The sequence below is a fragment of the Rana temporaria genome, chromosome 5, assembly GCF_905171775.1.
Source record: "Rana temporaria chromosome 5, aRanTem1.1, whole genome shotgun sequence".
Classification (NCBI taxonomy): Eukaryota; Metazoa; Chordata; class Amphibia; order Anura; family Ranidae; genus Rana; species Rana temporaria.
The window spans coordinates 24,299,834-24,320,680 of NC_053493.1; the positions used below are offsets into that span (position 1 = coordinate 24,299,834).

The 20,847-nt window shown below is 46.2% G+C and overlaps 1 protein-coding gene across 1 annotated transcript in view; it reads left to right on the forward strand.

The window, feature by feature from the left end:
- Positions 1-20,847, forward strand: part of THSD7A (thrombospondin type 1 domain containing 7A) — a 395,672-nt gene that overhangs the window by 299,149 nt on the left and 75,676 nt on the right. Inside the window, exons 13-15 of the mRNA XM_040352268.1 lie at positions 3,101-3,295; positions 9,170-9,433; positions 17,368-17,546. Of these exons, the coding sequence (XP_040208202.1) occupies positions 3,101-3,295; positions 9,170-9,433; positions 17,368-17,546 (638 nt within the window). The remainder of the gene's footprint in view (positions 1-3,100; positions 3,296-9,169; positions 9,434-17,367; positions 17,547-20,847) is intronic.

Consider the following 20,847-nt stretch of genomic DNA (forward strand, 5'->3'; position numbering starts at 1 on the left):
AAAATAAAAACACAATGGCCCAGATTCACAAAGCACTTACGCCGACGTATATCAAGTTACGCCGACGTAAGTGCAAATGTGCGCCATCGTATCTGTGTGCCAGACCCACAAACTAAGATACGCCTAAAACAGGCTTAAACCCGCCAACGTAACTTGCCTACGCTGGCGTAGCGTGGGCGCTTAATTTAGGCTGGGCGCATAGTGCCGCTCCCATTGATTAGCTATTCAAACATGCAAATGAGAAAAATACGGCGATTCAAGAACGTACGTACGCTCGTCGCAATTAGTTACACCGTTTACGTAAGACATACGCCGGCGTAAAGATAGGTGGCGCAGCCCATGCAAGGTATGGACGTCGAAACAGGCATATCTTTTTACGTCGTTTACGTAAGTCGTGCGCGAATAGGGCTGTGCGTAAGTTACGTTCACGTCGTAGGCAGTGTTCGACGTATCTTAGGCATTCTATCCGACGCATGCACACTGGGGTACATCCACGGACGGCGCATGCGCCGTTCGTTTAAAACGTCAATTACGTCGGGTCACGATTCATTAGCATAAAACACTCCCACCTCTTCACAATTTGAATTACGCGCGCTTACGCTGGCACATTTACGCTACGCTGCCGTAACTTAGGACGCAAGTGCTTTGTGAATACAGCACTTGCCTCTCTAAGTTGCGGCGGCGTAGCGTAAATACGATACGCTACACCCGCCCACACTTGCGCCGCTCTGTGTGAATCTAGGCCAATATTTTTTACTTTCTGCTATAATACATACAAACATTTTAAAAGTGTAATTTCTGCATCAATTTAGGCCAATATGTATTCTGCTACATTTTTTTAAAACTAAATAATAGTTGTGACCAGCGCCCCCTAGTGACACGGGAAAGAGTGCCGCCCTTTTCCTTTAGGACGCAGATGTGCAGTGTATGTACTCTTTGCAGTTGCTGAGCCCATCATATAAGACAGGAGAAAGTATGCATTGCGCATGTGCAGCCCAAGTAAACAGGACGGTGCTCCCTCCTGTAGCACTAGGGGGCGCTGGTCTTTACTGCTCTTTGTCACATTACGTGTGGACATGGCGATCGAGGATGGTGGAAGTTTGTCCATCAGCTCTGCAGAGCCACATAACACTTTATATTACAGCACAATTATTTTATATAGACTTACAGGATGTAATTACATTTGAAAAAAAACAAAAAGACTTACCGCTTGTAAATGTTTATTAAAATGTCGACAAACACGATGATATTAATTAGAAATTGTATCGTCTGCCAATTCAGCGTAATCTGTTTTGACGGAACTGGTTATGTGTTAAGAACGCGGTCATGAAGCGTGTTTGTGTTTTTTATTTGGCAATGTGAATATCCATTACATGATTAATTGGCGAGCGTTGATTGCTGCCAAGTGTCTGTGTCTTCTATTTAGCGCCAGGAACCAGGAAATAGAACGCGGGAATTGCTCTTTCTCATTTTCACTGTAGGCTACTTCAACTGTCTTTCATATTTTTTAATTGATTCCAAAAACGAAATTCTCAGTGTGCAAAAGTGGAGTTTTAGCCCCTCTGTTCCAGGACACCTCTTCCATGACAATATAAGGATGAGGCTCCCTCCTAGCTCCCGGGCTCTTCCACTGAGGCACGCAACCCCCCAGATGGGGATGGGCCTCCTGTTGTGATCTAACACTCCATTCTTCACTTCGACCAGCTGACAACTCCCCTCCAGTACACTGGACCTGAGCTTATGAAGGAGGCCCGCCCCCTGCTAATTCCAATTGGGGATTGGTCAAGGCTCCTCACATGAGCTTCCTGTCACTCCAGCTTCAGCCCTGCCCCAGAACATTCTCCCTGTAAGCAGGGGATGCGCCCCAAAACTGAAGCACAGGTGGTCACATCCACTGCTACACTAAACACTCCCTGCTCCAGATCAAATACAAACAGGCCTAGCATGCAGCATAGACCTGCCTTAATTTACCTGCCTGGCAGCTACCACACAAATCCTCACCTCTAACACCTACCTATGGTAGAGGGTGCTACATAAAGTTCCAGCCTCCTCTATATCTATCTGCCAGGGCAGGTCAGGACTTTAAGTTCATTGTCAGGAAACGTGGCACTGCAGATTACTATGCTGCACCCCAAAGTCATTTAATAGGCCACTTTCTACCCCCAGCTGAGCAAATGTGGCCTGGGGAAGTCTTTTTTGAATTGCTGCTGAGTGGGGTTTACTACAGGGGTGCCTATAGGTTGGGAGTCCCCTCTCTACCTTTGGGCCCCAATGCTGAATTAACATTGACTGCTCAAGCCCTGAAGAAGGGGGAATCTTTACACCTGAAACTTGTTGGATGCATGAAAGTTTTGGGTGGAAAGAGTCCCCCTTCTTCAGGGCTTGAGCAGTCAATGTTAATAGAATCATGACAGAATGCACAAGGGACCTGTGTTATGGCTTGATGAAGACTAACATCTCTTGTTGCACTAAAGCCAGCAGATTTCATATATTGCATGCAGATTCACAGGCACTTAAAGCAACACTAAAGGCAAACTTTTTTTTTTTTTTAAATAACAAACATGTTATACTTACCTCCACTGTGCGGCTCGTTTTGCACAGAGTGTCCCCGAATCCAGTCTTCTGGGGTCCCCCGGCGGCTGTCTCGGCTCCTCCTCGCAAAAGCTTTCCACCTTCATGCGAGCGAGCTTGCATGGTGAAAAGCTTTTGCGAGCGCGCTCCCGTGATACAGCGGCGGGCATAGCCGCCGACTGTATCACTCGGCCCGCCCCCCGGCGCGCCGCGTCATCCGCTGTGATTGACAGCAGCGCCAGCCAATGGCTGTGCTTCTATCAATTCGTCCAGCCATAGGATGCATTAAGGTGAAAAAACATTTACCTTTACAACCCCTTTAACTGCTCCAAAAACTTGCATACATGAAGAGGGCCGTAGAGTGATCAGAGTTGGCCAACATGAGAAAACGCCGCTCTTATCTCTTCTCCTAATGCCTGAAGCAATGCTTGATTTACCTGGTTGATGTTTATTATAACTGACAGCTTGTTATTGCATCTCCAATACAAATTCAGTCGGTTCATTTCTTTGTGATTTTTCTTGCTTGCAGCTATAACGTGCCGCCGACAAGATGGTGTTCAGGCAGAAATCACGGAGTGCCTCAAGCATGCGGGTCCTCTCCCGACCTTAACTCAGCCTTGCCAAATACCGTGCCAAGATGACTGCCAATTTACCAGCTGGTCCAAGTTCTCTTCGTGTAATGGAGATTGTGGCGCGGTTAGGACTAGGAAACGCGCTCTTCTCGGTATGCTGATCATCATGGAAATGTGTTCTATTAACAGATTTTGCAAGGAGTGATGCTCTTCTTAAAGCAGAACTCCAGGCTAACAAATGCTTAGACTTTTTTTGAGGTTATTATTGCTGTCTGTGTCCTTCATGTACATTTGGCTACAGGGGCATAAAGGAAATCCTTGCATGGTTCTGCTTACTGAAGAAACCCCTTATTTTTTGGGATCTGTGATGGAAGTGAGACAAGAAACACTTTGGGCTAGATTCATAAAGCCCGCCGTAAGTTTGCGCGGGCGTAGTGTATCCGAGATACGCTACGCCGCCGTAACTTAGTGAGGCTGGGGCTGGATTCACAAAGAACCTGAGCCCTAAATTACGGCGGCGTAGCGTAAATCTCTCGCCGTAGGCGCTCCAAATTCAAATTTAGAAGAGGTGGGCGTGTTTTATGTAAATAAAACATGACCCCACGTAAACGACGTCTCTAACGAACGCCGCATGCGCCGTCCGTGAACGTATCCCAGTGCGCATGCTCCTAATCACGTCGCAAATAGTCAATGCTTTAGACGTGAACGTAATTTACGCAAAGCCCTATTCGCGAACGACTTACGCAAACGACGTAAAATGTTCAAAATTTGACGCGGGAACGACGTCCATACTTAACATTGGCTATGCCTCATATAGCAGGAGTAATGTTACGCCGGAAAAAGCCTTACGCAAACGACGTAAAAAAATCCGCCAGGCGCACGTACGTTTCTGAATCGGCGTATCCAGCTCATTTGCATATTCTACGCTGGAATCGACGGATGCGCCACCTAGCGGCCAGCGTAAATATGCAACTAAGATACGACGGTGTTAGAGACTTACGCCAGTCGGATCTTAGCCTAATTTCGGCGTATCTTGCTTTCTGAATACAGAAAGAAGATACACCGGCGCAGCTTAGAATTTACGCAGCGTATCTATAGATACGCCGGCGTAGATTCTTGCTGAATCTAGCCCTATGTGTTTTAGGAAGACTTTACTGTGTCTTTGGGGTTGTAGCGCAGACAGGTACAGGTTCTGTCTGGTAACTCTATCTTGTCCCAGGTCCACTTTTCCCACAGTCTAATACCGCGTACACACCATCACTTTATGTGATGAAAAAAAACGACACTTTCTGTGAAGTAAAAAATGACGTTTTTGAAACTTCAATTTTCAAAGACGAAGTTGCCTACACACCATCGTTTTCTTACAATGATCTTGCAAAGTGAGGTTACGTTCCACCACGTTTTACCATTGAAGCTTGCTTCATAAGTAGCTTCTGGGCATGCGTGGATGAAAAAAACGTCTTAGAAAACGACGTTTTTTGCTACACACGGTCAATTTCTGTGAAGTAAAAAGTGCACTTTTGAAAAACGACACATAAAATTGAAGCATGCTTCAATTTTTTTTGGTCGTTTTTTACAAGACATAAAACAACGTTTTCCCCCACACACAGTCAATTAAAGTGACGTTTTTAAAAACGTCATTTTTTTTCATCACATAAAGTGATGGTGTGTACGCGGCATAAGAGCAGCCAGGCACACAGTAGCATCCACACTTCTGGCTGAATGAGTAGTCTAGGGCGGTGCTCATCATCCCTGTCCTCAGGGCCCACTAACAGGCCAGGTTTTATGTATTACCTTGGAGAGCAGACTAGAATGCTGCAATCACTAAGCAGCAAATGATATCACCTGTGATGTATTTCAGTTATCTTGCAAACCTGGCCTGTTAGGCCGTGTACACACCACCAAACATGTACGATGAAACCGGTCCGCCGGACCGTTTTCACCGTACATGTCTGCCCGGGGGTTTCTGTACGATGGCTGTACTAACCATCGTACAGAAAGCCGCGCGTAAACAATACGCGGGGCGTGTCCGCGGTGTCGCCGCGTCGATGACGCGGTGTCGCCGCGACAATGACGCGGTGTCGCCGCGACAATGACGCGGCGACGTGGGCGGGCCTGCCAGTTAAATGCTTCCACGCATGCATCAAAGTCATTCGACGCATGCGAGGGATGGCGGGCGCTCGGACATGTACGGTAGGTCTGTACAGACGACCATACATGTCCGAGCGGGCAGGATTCCAGCGGACTGTTTTAAAACAAGTCCAGGAATATTTGTCCGCTGGGAAAAGGCCCGGCGGTCAAATGTTTGCTGGAATCCTGCACGCTCGGGCCTACACACGACCGAACATGTCTGCTGAAACTGGCCCACAGACCAGTTTCAGCAGACATATTTGGTCGTCTATACGGGGCTTTAGTGGGTCCTGAGGACAGGGTTGATGACCACTGGTCTAGGGGGTTTCTTTTTCGGAATTTATTGCAATGTAACCTTGGTTGGGGCATACTTGGAAGCTGTGGCATACTCCGAAAATGTTGAATAGTAGTAAGATGACCCCCTCTCTTGCCAGCTACTTCTTGAAAAGTCCCTTTGCAACAGCTCTTGGGAAATGGACAGCGCTGGGGCACCAAAGCAATATTCCAGGCTGGGTGAACCTCAGTCTTAGTGCAACGGGGGGAGGGGGGAGTTAACAAACAGCATTCTCCCAGCTCCTGCTCTCGGGTCTGCCCTTCACCAAGGGCCTTTCTGGGACTTGGTGGAGGTGAGGATTGCCTGGGAGGACCTGGGGCACAGCAGCCCTCCAGGTTGGTTTTTTTCCTACTGGACAAGGACCTTGATTGTCGGAGCTCCAGCCTATTTATGTTCTCTCCAGCCACCTTCTGAGCACGCCCCTTAGGGATTGGCTGGGACCTCATAAGTATTCAAACTGCCTACTCAGCTTGTTCCGCTCCTATGTTCTGGGTCTTTTCAGAAAGCAGGGAGAAGCATTTGAGTGTACAACCTGTGGGACCCTAATCAGCCCATATCCACTGATTAAAGAGGAGCAGACAGAGATTACCGGACAGCCTAGCACCTAATTAGGAGGGTGCTATAGGGGATTTTAAAAAACCCCATAAATGACATAATATGCTGCTGACTTTATGAGGTTCTTGGAAACTAATGGCATACATTTTGACTCTTAAAACACTTGTGAGATACTTGGGCCCAGATTCTCGTACGAGTTACGCCGGCATATCTCCAGATACGCAGTCGTATCTCTGAGTCTGAGCCATCGTATCTTGGCGCCTGATTCAAAGAATCAGATACGCCAGAATTTGTATAAGATACGACCAGCGTAAGTCTCCTACGCCGTCGTATCTTAACTGCATATTTACGCTGGCCGCTAGGGGCGTGTACGCTGATTTACGCCTAGAAATATGTAAATCAGCTAGATAGGCCAATTCACAAACGCATGCCCGGCCGTCGCATTACAGATACGCCGCTTTTCCCGGCGTAAAGTTACCCCTGCTATATGAGGCGTAGATGAGGCGTACCAATGTTAAGTATGGACGTCGGAACAGCGTAAAATTTTTCACGTTTTACGTTGTTTGCATAAGTCGTTCGCGAATAGGGCTGGGTGTCATTTACGTTCACATCGATAGCATTGGCTTCTTGCGGGTTAATTTGGAGCATGCGCACTGGGATACTTTCACGGACGCCGCATGCGCCGTTCGTAAAAAGCGTCATTTATGTGGGGTCACATTAAATTAACATAACACACGCCCACATCTTCCACATTTGAATTAGGCCGGCTTACGCTGGCCTATTTGGGCTACGCCCCCGCAACTTTGGTTTGAGAATACGGCACTTGCCTGTCAAAGTTGCGGAGGCGTAATGTAAATAGGATACGTTATGCCCGCACAAAGATACGCGCTTCTACGTGAATCCGGGCCTTGGTGTCCAAACTGCCATTCCGACCCAACAACCATCCAGGCAATATGTTCCCTCACTTTAAAAAGTGGCGGCAGATGAAATTAAAGTGACTAACGTCCATTGCTGATGCAGGGAAAGAAAACTGGTCACTTATCCACCAACCCGCAGCAGTATGTACCCACTTTTCTTCATTACCGCGTCTGCTTGGAAGGCTATGGATGAACTTATTACAGCACTGGTTCTTCATTACTAGCCACGCACTGTCCTTTGGGAGGTGTGGAAAGGGTTCAAAACCCTGTGTAAGCTTTAAGACGTTATTTTAGGGTTTACAAAGGGCATTCTATACCCGTTCCCAAGGGATGTACAGAGTTGCATAGGCGGGGAAATGTGTGTATACACTGTAGGGGGGAGGGAAGTTAAAGTGGATGTAAACCCACTCTCATCCTTTCTAAACTACTGCCATAGTGCTGATCTATAAGGATATAGATGCCTCCTGCATGTATCCTTACCCATCAAATGTCTTCCCTCTGTCTGTTATAAGAACTAAAAAACTGCAGATTCTGTGGGTGGGTCTGTTGTCTGGAGCTCGGTGGGTGGAGTTGTGATGTCAGTAGACTCCCCGCCCACCTCTACACTCCCCTTGTCAACATGCATTTTGTCCTATGTATTAGTTACACTGAATTCTGCTATGATCACTAACACCCAATCAAAATCCAGAAAAGTAACCACATGACAGAAAAGTAGTGGGGGTGAGAATTAAAAAATAATGCCTGTTTCCAAGCTAGTGCATGAGATATGTAAATAACCTGTCACTCACAGCAAGGGGGCGGAACGGACTAAGGTTTTTCTCTGTTAGTTAGACATGTGCAATTCGTTTAGTTTCTAATTAGTTTTTTAACGAAAATTCGGAAATTCGTTAATTTCGAATTTTCGTTTTCACAATTTTTTTATTTCCGAATTTTCGGACTTTCCAAATTTCCGAATTTTCGTATTTCCGAATTTTTCAATTTCTGAATTTTCGGACTTCTGAAATTTTGAATTTCCGAATTTTTTATTTCCGAATTTTCGTATTTCCGAATTTTTAAATTTACGAATTTTCGTATTTCCGAATTTCGGATTTTTGGAATTTTTTTATTTAAAAAATCCAGAATTTTCGAAATTTCAAATTTTTCATTTTTCATTTTGGAATTTTCGAAATTTAAAATTTTTCATTTTGGAATTTTTCATTTTCGAAATTTCGAATTTTGGAATTTTTCATTTTGGAATTTTCGAATTTTCGAAAAATCAGAATTTTCGAAATTGTGGAATTTTCGAATTTTAGAAATTCCGAAATCCCGAATTTTCGAATGAAAACGTTTTCATACTTCCGAATTTTTTCAATTCCGAATCTTCCGAAATTTTCCGAATTTTTGGAATTTCCGAAAGAAAAATGTTTTCATTTTCGTTTCATTTTTTTTTTGGGAAATTTCGTTTTTTTCGTTTTATTTGTTTTTTGCTTTTTCGGAAATCCGAAAATTCGGAATTCCGAATTTCCGAATTCCGAATTTTCGAATTTCCCGAATAAATTCGGGATTTCGGAATTTCTAAAATTCTAAAATTCCACAATTTCGAAAATTCCACAATTTCGAAAATTTACGATATTTTACGAAATTTACGAAAAAAGCAAAAAAACGAATAAAACGGAAACATTTTTTTTCTATTTTTCTGAATTTCCAAATTTCCGAAAAATAAAAAAAACGAATGAAACAAAAACCAAAAATTTTTTTTTGATTTTCCCGAATTTCCGAAAAAAAAAACAAAAAAAACGAAAATAACATAAACGGAAAAAACGATTTTTTTGGCAGTGCACATGTCTACTGTAAGTCTGTTTTATTTCACTGAACAGTAAAAGAGGATTGCTCGGAGCTGGATTAACTCTGTGTGGCAAGACTGGGCACAGATGATAAGAAATCTTTTACTCTACATTGTGACATGGGTTTACATCCACTTTAAGTGACCTTATTATTTTGACTTGTAGGGTTAAATTAAAGGTACATTTATGTCGTCCTTAAAAAAAAAAAGCAGCAATAGACCTTTTATTATTATTATTATTATTATTATTATTTTTTTTTCTATGCAGGAAAGAGTAAGAAAAAGGACAAGTGTAAGAACCCCCAGCTGTATCCACTGATGGAGACCCAGTTCTGCCCCTGTGATAAGTACAATGCTCAGCCGGTGGGGAATTGGTCGGACTGTATTCTACCAGAGGGAAAAGTGGAGGTTCTTCTGGGAATGAAAGTACAAGGAGACATCAAGGAGTGTGGACAAGGGTACCGCTACCAGGCCATGGCGTGCTACGATCAGAACAGCCGACTGGTGGAGACTTCCCGATGTAACAGTCACGGTGGGTGCATTTGGATGAATTTGAGTGGCATTCGAATGATCTTTCCCTATCGCCCAAACTAACTTTCAGTTTAAATTTACTTTAGCCTGTAACAGAAAACCCAATCAGAATGCTGCAGAAAAGCACATTTGGGGCTAGATTCAGAAAGACTTACGACGGGCGTATCAGTAGATGCGCCGTCGTAAGTCCGAATCCGCGCCGTTGTATCTTTAAGCGTATGCTCAAATTGAGATACGCTTAAATGTTGCTAAGATACGGCCGGCGTAAGTCTCCTACGCCGTCGTATCTTAGGGTGCATATTTACGCTGGCCGCCAGGTGGCGCTTCCGTTGATTTCCGCGTAGAATATGCAAATGAGCTAGATACGCCGATTCAGAAACGTACGTGCACCCGGCGGATTTTTTTTACGTCGTTTACGTTAGCCATTTTCTGGCGTAAAGTTACCCCTGCTATATGAGGCGTAGCCAATGTTAAGTATGGACGTCGGGACAGCGTCTAATTTTCCGTCGCTTGCGTAAGTTGTACGCGAATAGGGCTGTGCGTAAGTTACGTTCACGTCGAAAGCATTGACTATTTGCAACGTGATTTCGAGCATGCGCACTGGGATACGTTCACGGACGGCGCATGCGCCGTTCATTAGGAACGTCAATTACGTGGGGTCAAGGCTCATTTTAATACAACACGCCCACTGCCTGGACAATTTGAATTAGGTGGGCTTACGCCGGCCCATTTACACTACGCCGCCGTAACTGAGAGCGCAAGTTCTTTCTGAATACAGGACCTGCTGCTCTAGGTTACGGCGGCGTAGTGTATGAGATACGCTACGCCCGCCTAAAGATAGGCAGATCTTTCTGAATCTAGCCCTTGCTCTCTAAGTGGAAGCAGTGGTCTCCCTGTAGAGGTTCAGCACACACCCCCTGAAAGTCCAGTTTTGCTTTAACCGCTTGCCGACTGCCTCACACACATTTATGTCGGCAGAATGGAACGGGCAGCCAAAGCAACGTATATATACACGTTTCTTTGAACCTGCCCCCTAGCGTTGCGCAAGCATGCCGCCGCGGTCTCTGTGACTGTTCCCATGGGACCCGCAGACTCGATGTCCACCGGTGTCCCGCGATCAGGTCACGGTGTAAACAAGGCATCTCCCTGTTCTGCCTAGTGACACAATGCACTGATCGTCTGCTCATTCTCATCGGGAGCAGTGATCAGTGACGTGTCACAGTAAGCCACGCCCCCTAACTGTTAGAATCACTCCCTAAGACACACTTAAACCCCCTTCTCCGCCACCCTACTGGTTAACCCCTTCACTGCCAGTCACATTTATACAGTAACAGTGCATTTTTATAGCACTGATCACTGTATAAATGTGAATGGTCCCAAAATAGCGTGTCCGATCTGTCCGCCACACTGTCGCAGTCACGATAAAAATTTCGCAGCTCGCCGCCACGTAAATTTTTTTTTATTAATAATAAAAATGCCATAAAGCTATCCCCTATTTTGCAGACGCTATAACTTTTGCCAAACCAATCAATATACACAATATACATTTATTGCAATTTTTTTTTACCAAAAATATGTAGAAGAATACGTATTGGCCTAAACTGTGCCCATCTGCTGCCTCACTGTGCCCATCTGCTGCCTCACTGTGCCCATCTGCAGCTTTACTGTGCCCATTTGCAGCCTCAGTGGGCCCATTTGCAGCCTCACTGGGCCCATTTGCAGCTTCACTGTGCCCTCACTGTGCCCATATGCAGCCTCACTGTGCCCATTTGCAGCCTCATGTACAATTTGATCTCCTGCTGTGTCATGCAACTGCAGTCGATGGCAGTCCACTGTAACAAAGCCCCGCTTTCTCCTCGTCCATGATAGACGGAACACTGATTCAGTTTCCCAGCATTGTTATCAGTGTTCCGTCTATCATGGACGAGGAGGAGGCGGGGCTTTGTTACAGTTAGTTTTCCACTATCTGATGCCCCATGCTCCCTAACCTCTACACATCCCGTACAGGGGCGGAGTGACCATTTAGGCACTCGGGCACTGCCCGAGGGCACCATGCCACTAGGGGGCCCCATCAGGGTTGCCAGCCTCAGTATAACCAGGGGCAGTATGTAAAAATCTTGGGATTTAAAAAAAAAAACACAGATTATATCTGCCCCGCCTCTACAGTACCTTTTCAGTGTGTGTATGTGTATTCTGTGTGTATGTATACTGTATTAGCTGGATTCACGTAGATGTGCCTAACGTTAGGCAGGCGTAGCGTATCTCATATACGCTATGCCGCTAGTAAGTTAGAGAGGCAAGTGCTGTATTCACAAAGCACTTGCGTCCTAAGTTACGGCGGCGTAGCGTAAATGTGCCGGCCTAAGCGCGCCTAATTCAAATTGTGAAGAGGTGGGCGTATTTTATGCTAATGAACCGTGACCCGACGTGATTGACGTTTTGAACGAACTGGCACATGCGCCGTCCGTGGACATATCCCAAATCACGCCGCAAAGACTTATTGGTTTCTACGTAAATTACGCCCAGCCCCATTTACGAACGACTTATGCAAACGACGTAAAAATTTAAAAATTCGACGCGGTTCCGACGTCCATACTTAACATTGGCTGCGCCAGCTTTTTGGTGGAATATCTTTAGGCCTGAAAACACCTCACATAAACAGCGTGGCCCAGATTCTCAAGGGGCTTACGACGGCGCAACGCCATGTACGCTGTCGTAAGTCCTAATCTGGGCCGTCGTATCTATGCGACTGATTCTTAGAATCAGTTACGCATAGATAACCATTAGATCTGACAGGCGTAAGGCTTCTACGCCGTCGGATCTTAAATGCAATTTTTTTTTTGTCCGCTAGGTGTCGCCTCCGTCGTTTTCCCTGTCGAGTATGCAAATTAGCTAGATACGCAAATTCCCGAACGTACGCGCGGCAGACGCAGTAAAGTTACGACGTTTACGTTCGGCTTGTCCCGGCGTAAAGTTGCCCCTGCTATATGAGGCGCAACCAATGTTAAGTATGGCCGTCGTTCCCGCGTCGAAATTTGAAAAGTTACGTCGTTTGCGTAAGTCGTCCGTGAATGGGGCTGGACGCCATTTACGTTCACTTTGAAAACAATGACGTCCTTGCGACGTCATTTGGAGCAATGCACCCTGGGATTTCTATTACGGACGGCGCATGCGCAGTTTGTTCGGCGCGGGGACGCGCTTCATTTAAATGAAACACGCCCCCTACCCGCCGAATTTGAATTACGCGGCCTTACGCCGCGTGATTTACGCTACGCCGCCGCAACTTTACATGCAAGTGCTTTGTGAATAAAGCACTTGCATTAAAAACTTGCGGCGGCGTAACGTAAATGACATACGTTACGCCGCCGTATAGATACGCCCGATCTACGAGAATCTGGGCCTGTATCTTTACTGCGACGGGCAAGCGTATGTTCGTGAATAGGCGTATCTCGCTGATTTACGCATTCTAGGCGTAAATCAGCGTACACGCCCCTAGCGGCCGGCGTAAATAGACAGCTTAAGATACGACGGCGCCGGGGGTCGTATCAGCTAGATTTAAGTGTATCTCAATTTGAGAATACACTTAAATATACGACGGCGCAGATTCAGAGTTACGACGGCGTATCTACTGATACGCCGGCGTAACTCTTCCTGAATCTGGCTATGTGTGTGTGTGTGTGTATTAGGGTTGTCCCGATACCACTTTTTTAGGACCGAGTACAAGTACCGATACTTTTTTGTATGTACTCGCCGATACCGAATACCGATACTTTTTTTTAAATGTGTCCCCAAATGCAGCCATGTCCCCCCACAAATGCAGCCATATCCCCCCATATGCAGCCATGTCCCCCACATATGCAGCCATGTCCCCCACATATGCAGCCATGTCCCCCCACATATGCAGCCATGTCCCCCCACATATGCAGCCATATCCCCCCATATGCAGCCATGTCCCCCACATATGCAGCCATGTCCCCCACATATGCAGCCATGTCCCCAAACATATTGCAGCCATGTCCCCCATATACGCAGCCATGTCCCCCATATACGCAGCCATGTCCCAAACATATTGCAGCCATGTCCCCCACATATCCAGCCATGTCCCCCCACATGCAGCCATGTCCCCCGTACCTAAATGATGCCGCCGCCGCGTTAATCACCGCGCGGGGAACATTACAGTCAGCTTTCGTTTGAATAAGCTGTTTTCCCTGCCGCGCTGTGTATAGAGACACTCCCCCTTGCTCGCGATTGGACAGATCCGTCCAATCCCGAGCAAGGGGGAGTGTCTATGTGCGGCGGGGAAAACAGCTCTTCAAACGAAAGCTGACTCTAATGTTCCCCGCACAGTGATTAACGCGGCAGCGGCTTTGCGATATACGGCGGCGGTGGCGGGGGGGGGCAAGTATTCTATTTAGGCATCGGGGGTATTTTCGGGAGTACAAGTACTCCCGCAAATACTCGGTATCGGTCCCGATACTGGTATCGGTATCGGGACAACCCTAGTGTGTATACTGTGTGGCCCCATAATCTTTTGCCTGGGGGTCCCATAATATCCTATTGCCCGGGGGCCCCATAATCTTCTATTGCCCAGGGGCCCCATAAGTTGTCAGTCCACCCCTGATCCCGTATTATCCAGAGAATCATTTCCCCGGGGAATTTGGATGTGCAAACGCTAAAAGCAATCGCAGAAAAAGAAAAAACCCCGCCACAAGCGGGCATTTAATCTTCTCCCTTCCTGGCTAATAATATTGCAAAACCCTATAAATTAGTGTGTAAAGAGCAGCAGCAGCTCAGCCTGAGTTGAACCCGCAAATCCAGAAATTAATTTTCTGTAATGATTTATACCGCTGATTAACTTCAAGTAAGCCGAGCGGCGCTGCCCTACATAAGGAGATAAGGCAAGATGTGCTTCCAATTAATTATGCATGCTCCCCGTATAATTTAATGTTTCAAACAAGTAATAAAATGTTTTATTGGATTACATGGGGAGATAGCGCGCTCTGATTTCCGTTTTGATATATTACTTTTCTGCCGCAAAAGACGATGCCGTTTTTTTTCTGCTGGAAATAAAAAAAAATGGAGCCATTTGTATCCTAGATGAAATGGGGAAGACGGATAAAGGAGGCGGGGCTGTCTGAGTAATGTCGGCTATTTCGGGAAGATAAGGAAATATTAACATTTTCATCGAATAAAATCCATTATTAGTTCTTTGTTTATTCAAATGCCGTCAATGATACGCCTGAAATACGATACTGTAGATACTATCCAGAGCTTACGGAATGGAAGGAGGAAGACCCGCTGCAACTTTAATGAACTTTATCACTATTTTTCCATTTTCTTCCTTCCTTAAGGTAAAATCAATACAATAAGTAATACATTGGGTTTAACACTTTCATCATTTTTAATCATTTTTTTGAGGCAGATCGAGCTTTCTGTTATTTAATCACCACTGGGTTTTTTATTTTTTCATAAACAAATGAAAAAAAAAATAGTTTTTCTTAGTTTCTGTTTCAAAAATGTTGCAAATAAATAATTTTTCTTCTTCACTGATTAAGGCTGCACTGATGGGCACTGATAGGTAGCACTGATGAGGAGACACATGGATGCCCTCTCAGAACTGGACGACCGTGCTGTAGCCATATTTTAGGAGGCACTGATTTGGTGACACTGATGAGCACTGATAGGTGGCACTGATGGGAACTGATAGGCAGCACGGATGGGCATGGATATGTGGCAGTGATGGGCACTGATAGGCGACACTGATAAGGAGGCCAATTGATGCTCTCCCAGAACTGGACGACTGTGCTGTAGCCTTATTTTGATAAGGAGGCACTGATAGACGGCACTGATGGGCATTGATAGGTGGCACAGATGGGCACTGATAGGTGCCACTTATGGTCACTGATAAGGAGGCACTTATGGGAACTGATAGGCAGCACTGATGGGCATGGATAGGCGGCAGTGATTGGCACTAAAAGGGGGCACTGGTGAGGAGGCACATGGGTGCCCTCCCAGAACTTGATGACCGTGCTGTAGCCATATTTTGATAAGGAGGCACTAATGATGTGGCACTGATGCACAATGATAGATGGCACTGATGGGCACTGCTAGGTGATACTGATGGGTGCCACTGATGGTCACTGATAAGGAGGCACTAACGGGAACTGATAGGCAGCACTGATGGGCACACATAGGTGGCAGTGATAAGCACTGATTGGTGGCACTGATGAGCAGGCACATGGATGCCCTCCCAGAACTGGACAACCATGCTGTAGCCATCTTTTCATAAGGAGGCACTGATGGGAACTGATAGGCAGCACTGATGGGCATGGATAGACAACAGTGATGGGCACTGATATGCAGCACTGATGAGGAGGCACATGGAAGCCCTCCCAGAATTGGATGACCATGCTGTAGCCATGTTTTGATAAGGAAGCACTGATGATGAGGCACTGATGAGCCCTGATAGGCGGCACTGATGGTCACGGATATGCAGCAGGGTCTTATAATGGGATTGCGATTGTGTTGTTCACCTACGCAGGGCTCTCTTCTGTCATTGGCTCAGCCGATCGGCGGGTTTCAGGTGTAAATTATTGGCCGGGACCCGCTAATCAGCTTGTGTTGTAGCAAATGGCAGCACAGCCGGGGCTGTAGCACTTCTTCCTCTACCCAGAAGTGGTGGATCATGTACGTGTACGTGATCCAGCGGGGCCGCTCTGCCGCAGTAAATCTTGCAGGGATCTCAAATACAATAGATCCAGAAAAATGTGTATATCCCTGGAACATCTCCTGGACGCACTTACCTGCTCCATGCCTGTTTCATCCACTTTCTTGTAAGTGTATTTAACCCCTTTAGGGGATATTAAAAGTTTTATACTTCTGCACTTAGAGGAGCCTTGTTTGTTTTTCTATCTCAAATACAGTGGGGTGGATTCAGTAAGCAATTGCATCTGCGTATCCATAGTTACGCAGCGCAATTGCTTAGTTGCGTCGGCGTATCGACTTTTCCTGATACAGAGAGCTCGATACGCCGGCTTAAGCCTAAGATACAAATGGCATAAGTCTCTTATGCCTTCGTATCTTAGGCTGCATTCTTGCGGTGGCCGCTAGGTGGCGCTCTGTTAGTTTTCAGCGTAGAGTATGCAAATTGCATATTCACGCCGATTCACAACCCTACGCGCGCCCTGCGTATGCATTTTACGTCGTTTGCGTTCGTCGGGTTCCGCGTAAGGCTGCTCCTGCTATTAGCAGGGGCAGCCAATGATAAGTATACCCGTCGTTCCCGCGTCACGATGTTTGAAAATTACGTTGTTTGCGTAAGTGAATCGTGAATGGCGCTGGATGCCATGTACGTTCACGTTAAAGCAAAGGACGTCCTTGCGATATCATTTGCCGCAATACACGTCGGGAAAGTTTCCCGACGGAGCATGCGCACTACGTTCGGCGTGGGAACGCGCCTAATTTAAATGATCCACGCCCCCTACGGGATCATTTAAATTACGCGCGCTTACGCCGGCCATTTTTACGGAGCGCCTCCGCAAATTACGGAGCTACTGCTTCCTGAATCAAGCGTAGCGCAAGTAATTTACGGAGGCGTAGCGTAAAAATGTAACGCTGCGCCTCCGTAAGAAGTGCGCAGCAGTACCTGAATCTACCCCAATATATGGGGACATCTGCATGCGTGTAGGGCCGTGATTTCATAAAGATTTGTCACTGCTCCTTTTATTTTCCTTAGTAAATGAGACACCGGCGGTGCACCGCTAGGCGGGTTAAGCGTTCCAATAATACTGCATTGTAGTATCATATAAACAAGGTTTGTAAGAGACGTAATAAAGTATGACTCCAGCTGAGCGGCACAGAGGAGCGGCAAAGCAGGGAAATATATTAAAGGAAAAAAAAAATACATAAATGCTTCTTGTTTTTCCACCCCATTAGGTTACATAGAAGAAGCTTGCATTATTCCGTGTCCCTCCGACTGTAAACTCAGCGAATGGTCCAACTGGTCCCGATGTAGTAAGTCCTGTGGCAGCGGGGTCAAAGTCCGGTCCAAGTGGCTACGGGAAAAGCCCTACAATGGGGGAAGGCCGTGCCCAAAGCTGGACCATACCAATCAGGTACAGTACTTTACGTTCTTTACATATTTAGGTGTGTATGCCAAGGAATAAGGGGTCAGTCCACCCAACGGTGTTGACTTTCTATGGTTGGCGTTTGCTGGCTTGAGTCGTCTCCTGACTTCTCTTGTCTCTCAGGAACTTCAGAAGTCAGATCTCCCTGCTAGAGCACCCTGGTGTCTGCACCATGTGAGAGCTTGTGGTGTCCCTGCCCACCTGTTGGTGCTCCTGTTTACATCTCCCTGTCATAGCACCCTGGTTTATCCATCACATGGGCACTTGTGGTATCCTGCCCACTTTTTGGTACTTCTGTCTACGACTCCCTGCCATAGCACCCTGGTGTCCCCATCATAGTGGAGCTTGTGGTGCTCCTGCCCACCTTTTGGTACTCCTGTCTACATCTCCCTGCCATAGCACCCTGGTGTCCCATCATTTGGAAGCTTATGGTGTCCCTGTCCACAATTTCATTCCCCTGTCTACATTTCCCTGCCATAGTACCCTGGTGTCCCCATCTTATTAGAGCTTGTGGTGTCCCTGTCCACTTTTTGATGCTCCTGCCTACATCTGCCTGCCCTGGCACCACGATTTACCCATCACATGGGAGCTTGTGGTGCCCCTACCCACCTTTTGGTACTTCTGTCTACATCTCCCTGCCATAGTACCCTGGTGTCCCTATCATATTGGAGCTTGTGGTGCTCCTGTCTGCATTTCCCTGCCATAGCACCCTGGTTTACCCATCACATGGGAGCTTGTGTTGTCCCTGCCCACGTTTTGGTACTCTTGTCTACATCTCCCTGCCATAGCACCCTGGTGTCCCCATCATATGGAAACTTATGGTGTCCCTGTCCACATTCTGATTCCCCTGTCTACATCTCCCTGCTATAGCACCCTGGTGTCCCATCATATGGAAGCTTTTGGTGCCCCTGCCCACATTTTGATTCCCCTGTCTACATTACCCAGCAATACCACCCTGGTGTCCCCATCTTATTAGAGCTTGTGGCGCCCCTGTCCACTTTTTGATGCTCCTGCCTACATCTGCCTGCCCTGGCACCACAGTTTACCCATCACATGGGAGCTTGTGGTGCCCCTACCCACCTTTTGGTGCTCCTGTCTACAACTCTCTGCTGTAGCACCCTGGTGTCCCATCATATGGAAGCTTGTGGTGCCCCTGCCCACATTTTGATTCCCCTGTCTACATTTCCCTGCATTTTGGGATGTGGCCTGGGTTCACAGTCTATGATCCAGTGGTAGACCACAAAATCCCTGGGGCATTTTCTCTGTTCATTTCCCTGCCATAGCACCCTGGTGTCCCCATCTTATTAGAGCTTGTGGTGCCCCTGTCCACTTTTTGATGCTCCTGCCTACATCTGCCTGGCCTGGCACCATGGTTTACCCATCACAAGGGATCTTGTGGTGTCCCTGCCCACTTTTTGATGCTCCTGCCTACATCTCCCTGCCATAGCACCCTGGTTTACCCATCATATGGAAGCTTGTGGTGCCCCTACCCATCCTTTGGTGCTCCTGTCTACATCTCTCTGCCATAGCACCCTGGTGTTCCGATCATATGGGAGCTTGTGGTGTCCCTGCCCACCTTATAGTGCTCCTGTCTACGTTTTGGTGTCTCCCCCACCTTCGGATATCCTGCTTTCTGCTGGATTAACTACAGCATGGGGCATAATGGCCACAGCAGGCATGGGGACAGAAAAGCATATCTCCATCATACAACAGACCATAAGTCCACCACCTAGACCTATCTTATTACGTCTGGTGCTAAAACAATGGATGCTGTGGATGGCACCACAGCAAACCAAAGAAAATATGTGCCAGCACACTGTACGGGTGACGACGAGAGGCTGACAGCTAGACAATTTTTTGCATTAATTGGTATTTTTTATAACAAATGAGTGCCGTGGTTGGACCACAGTAGACCACATTCCGAGCAGTGAAATCCATCTGAAAATATAATTTATGGGTACAATACAGCGTAAGAGATTTCCCAGTTTGGTGAACATAACCTCTTCTTACACACAGTCATTGATGGAGAGGTTCTGGCAGCCTCACTTCTGAGGCACCTCACTCTCTAGAGAGGCTTCATATTATTATTTTTATTGATTAGCATACAGCAGAGTGCAGACATAATCACTCCGCTTATTCCAGGAAGACCGCGAACCAGCCCTCGGGCCGCCTGGCCATTTTCTTGGAAGTGTCGCCTTCTGTTCTGTAAAGCGCTCTGCTTTATTGCAATACGTTGGAAGCAATTGGTCAAAATGACTAACTTGTAATTGAAGGCGCTTTTACTATCATATTTTCTGCCATCTGAATGTCGGCCAGTGGGTCTGCTGGGAAAGGATGATTAATCTGGGACACAACTGCCCCCTAGAGGAAGATTGGTGTAATTCAGGTTCATCATTTTCTTCCGTGGAATGGTCACTGTGCTGGAAAACCCAAATAAAAAAAATTAAATTAAATAAAAAAAAATCTTTTGTTTTATAAAATGGCACAGTGTATTTTTTTTTTTTTTTAATAGTGTGGTGAGGTGTTTCAACCCCTTTCACAGATCTTTTATATACGGTACATCATTATTACAGCGTATTCAATTTTTACACGTAATAAAATATGTGTATAAAAGAATTGGATGTACTACAGCAAAAGTGACATCTACAGAGGAAAAAAAATTATAGTTTATACTGCTGGGAAATTATGTTTTTTTTGTTTTTGCTAGCTCCTTTTTTGCAGCAGCATTGACATCTACAAAGTAAATAAAAAGTGTTTTAAAGCGGGAGTTCACCCGAAAAAATTTTTTTAACATTAGATTGATGCTCATTTTGTCAAGGGGAATCGGGTAGTTTTTTAAAAATCGAAGCAGTACTTTAGAGAGCGATCTTCTCCGCCGCTTTCGGGTATGGGCTGCGGGACTGGGCGTTCCTATTTGATTGACAGGCTTCCGACGGTCGCATACATCGCGTAGCCGAAAGAAGCCAAACGTCGGTGCGGCTCTATACAACGCCTGCGCACCGACGTTCTGCTACTTTCGGAAAATCGTGACGCGATGTATGCGCCTGTCGGAAGCCTGTCAATCAAATAGGAACGCCCAGTCCCGCAGCCCATACCCGGAAGCGGCGGAGAAGATCGCCTTAATCTAATGTTAAAAATGTACTTAAAAAAATATGTAGAAGAATATGTTTCGGCCTAAACTGAGGAAAAATATAATTTTTTCATATATTTTTGGGGGATATTTATTACAGCAAAAAGTAAAAAATATTCATTTTTTTTTCAAAATTATCGTTCTATTTTTTTTTTTAGC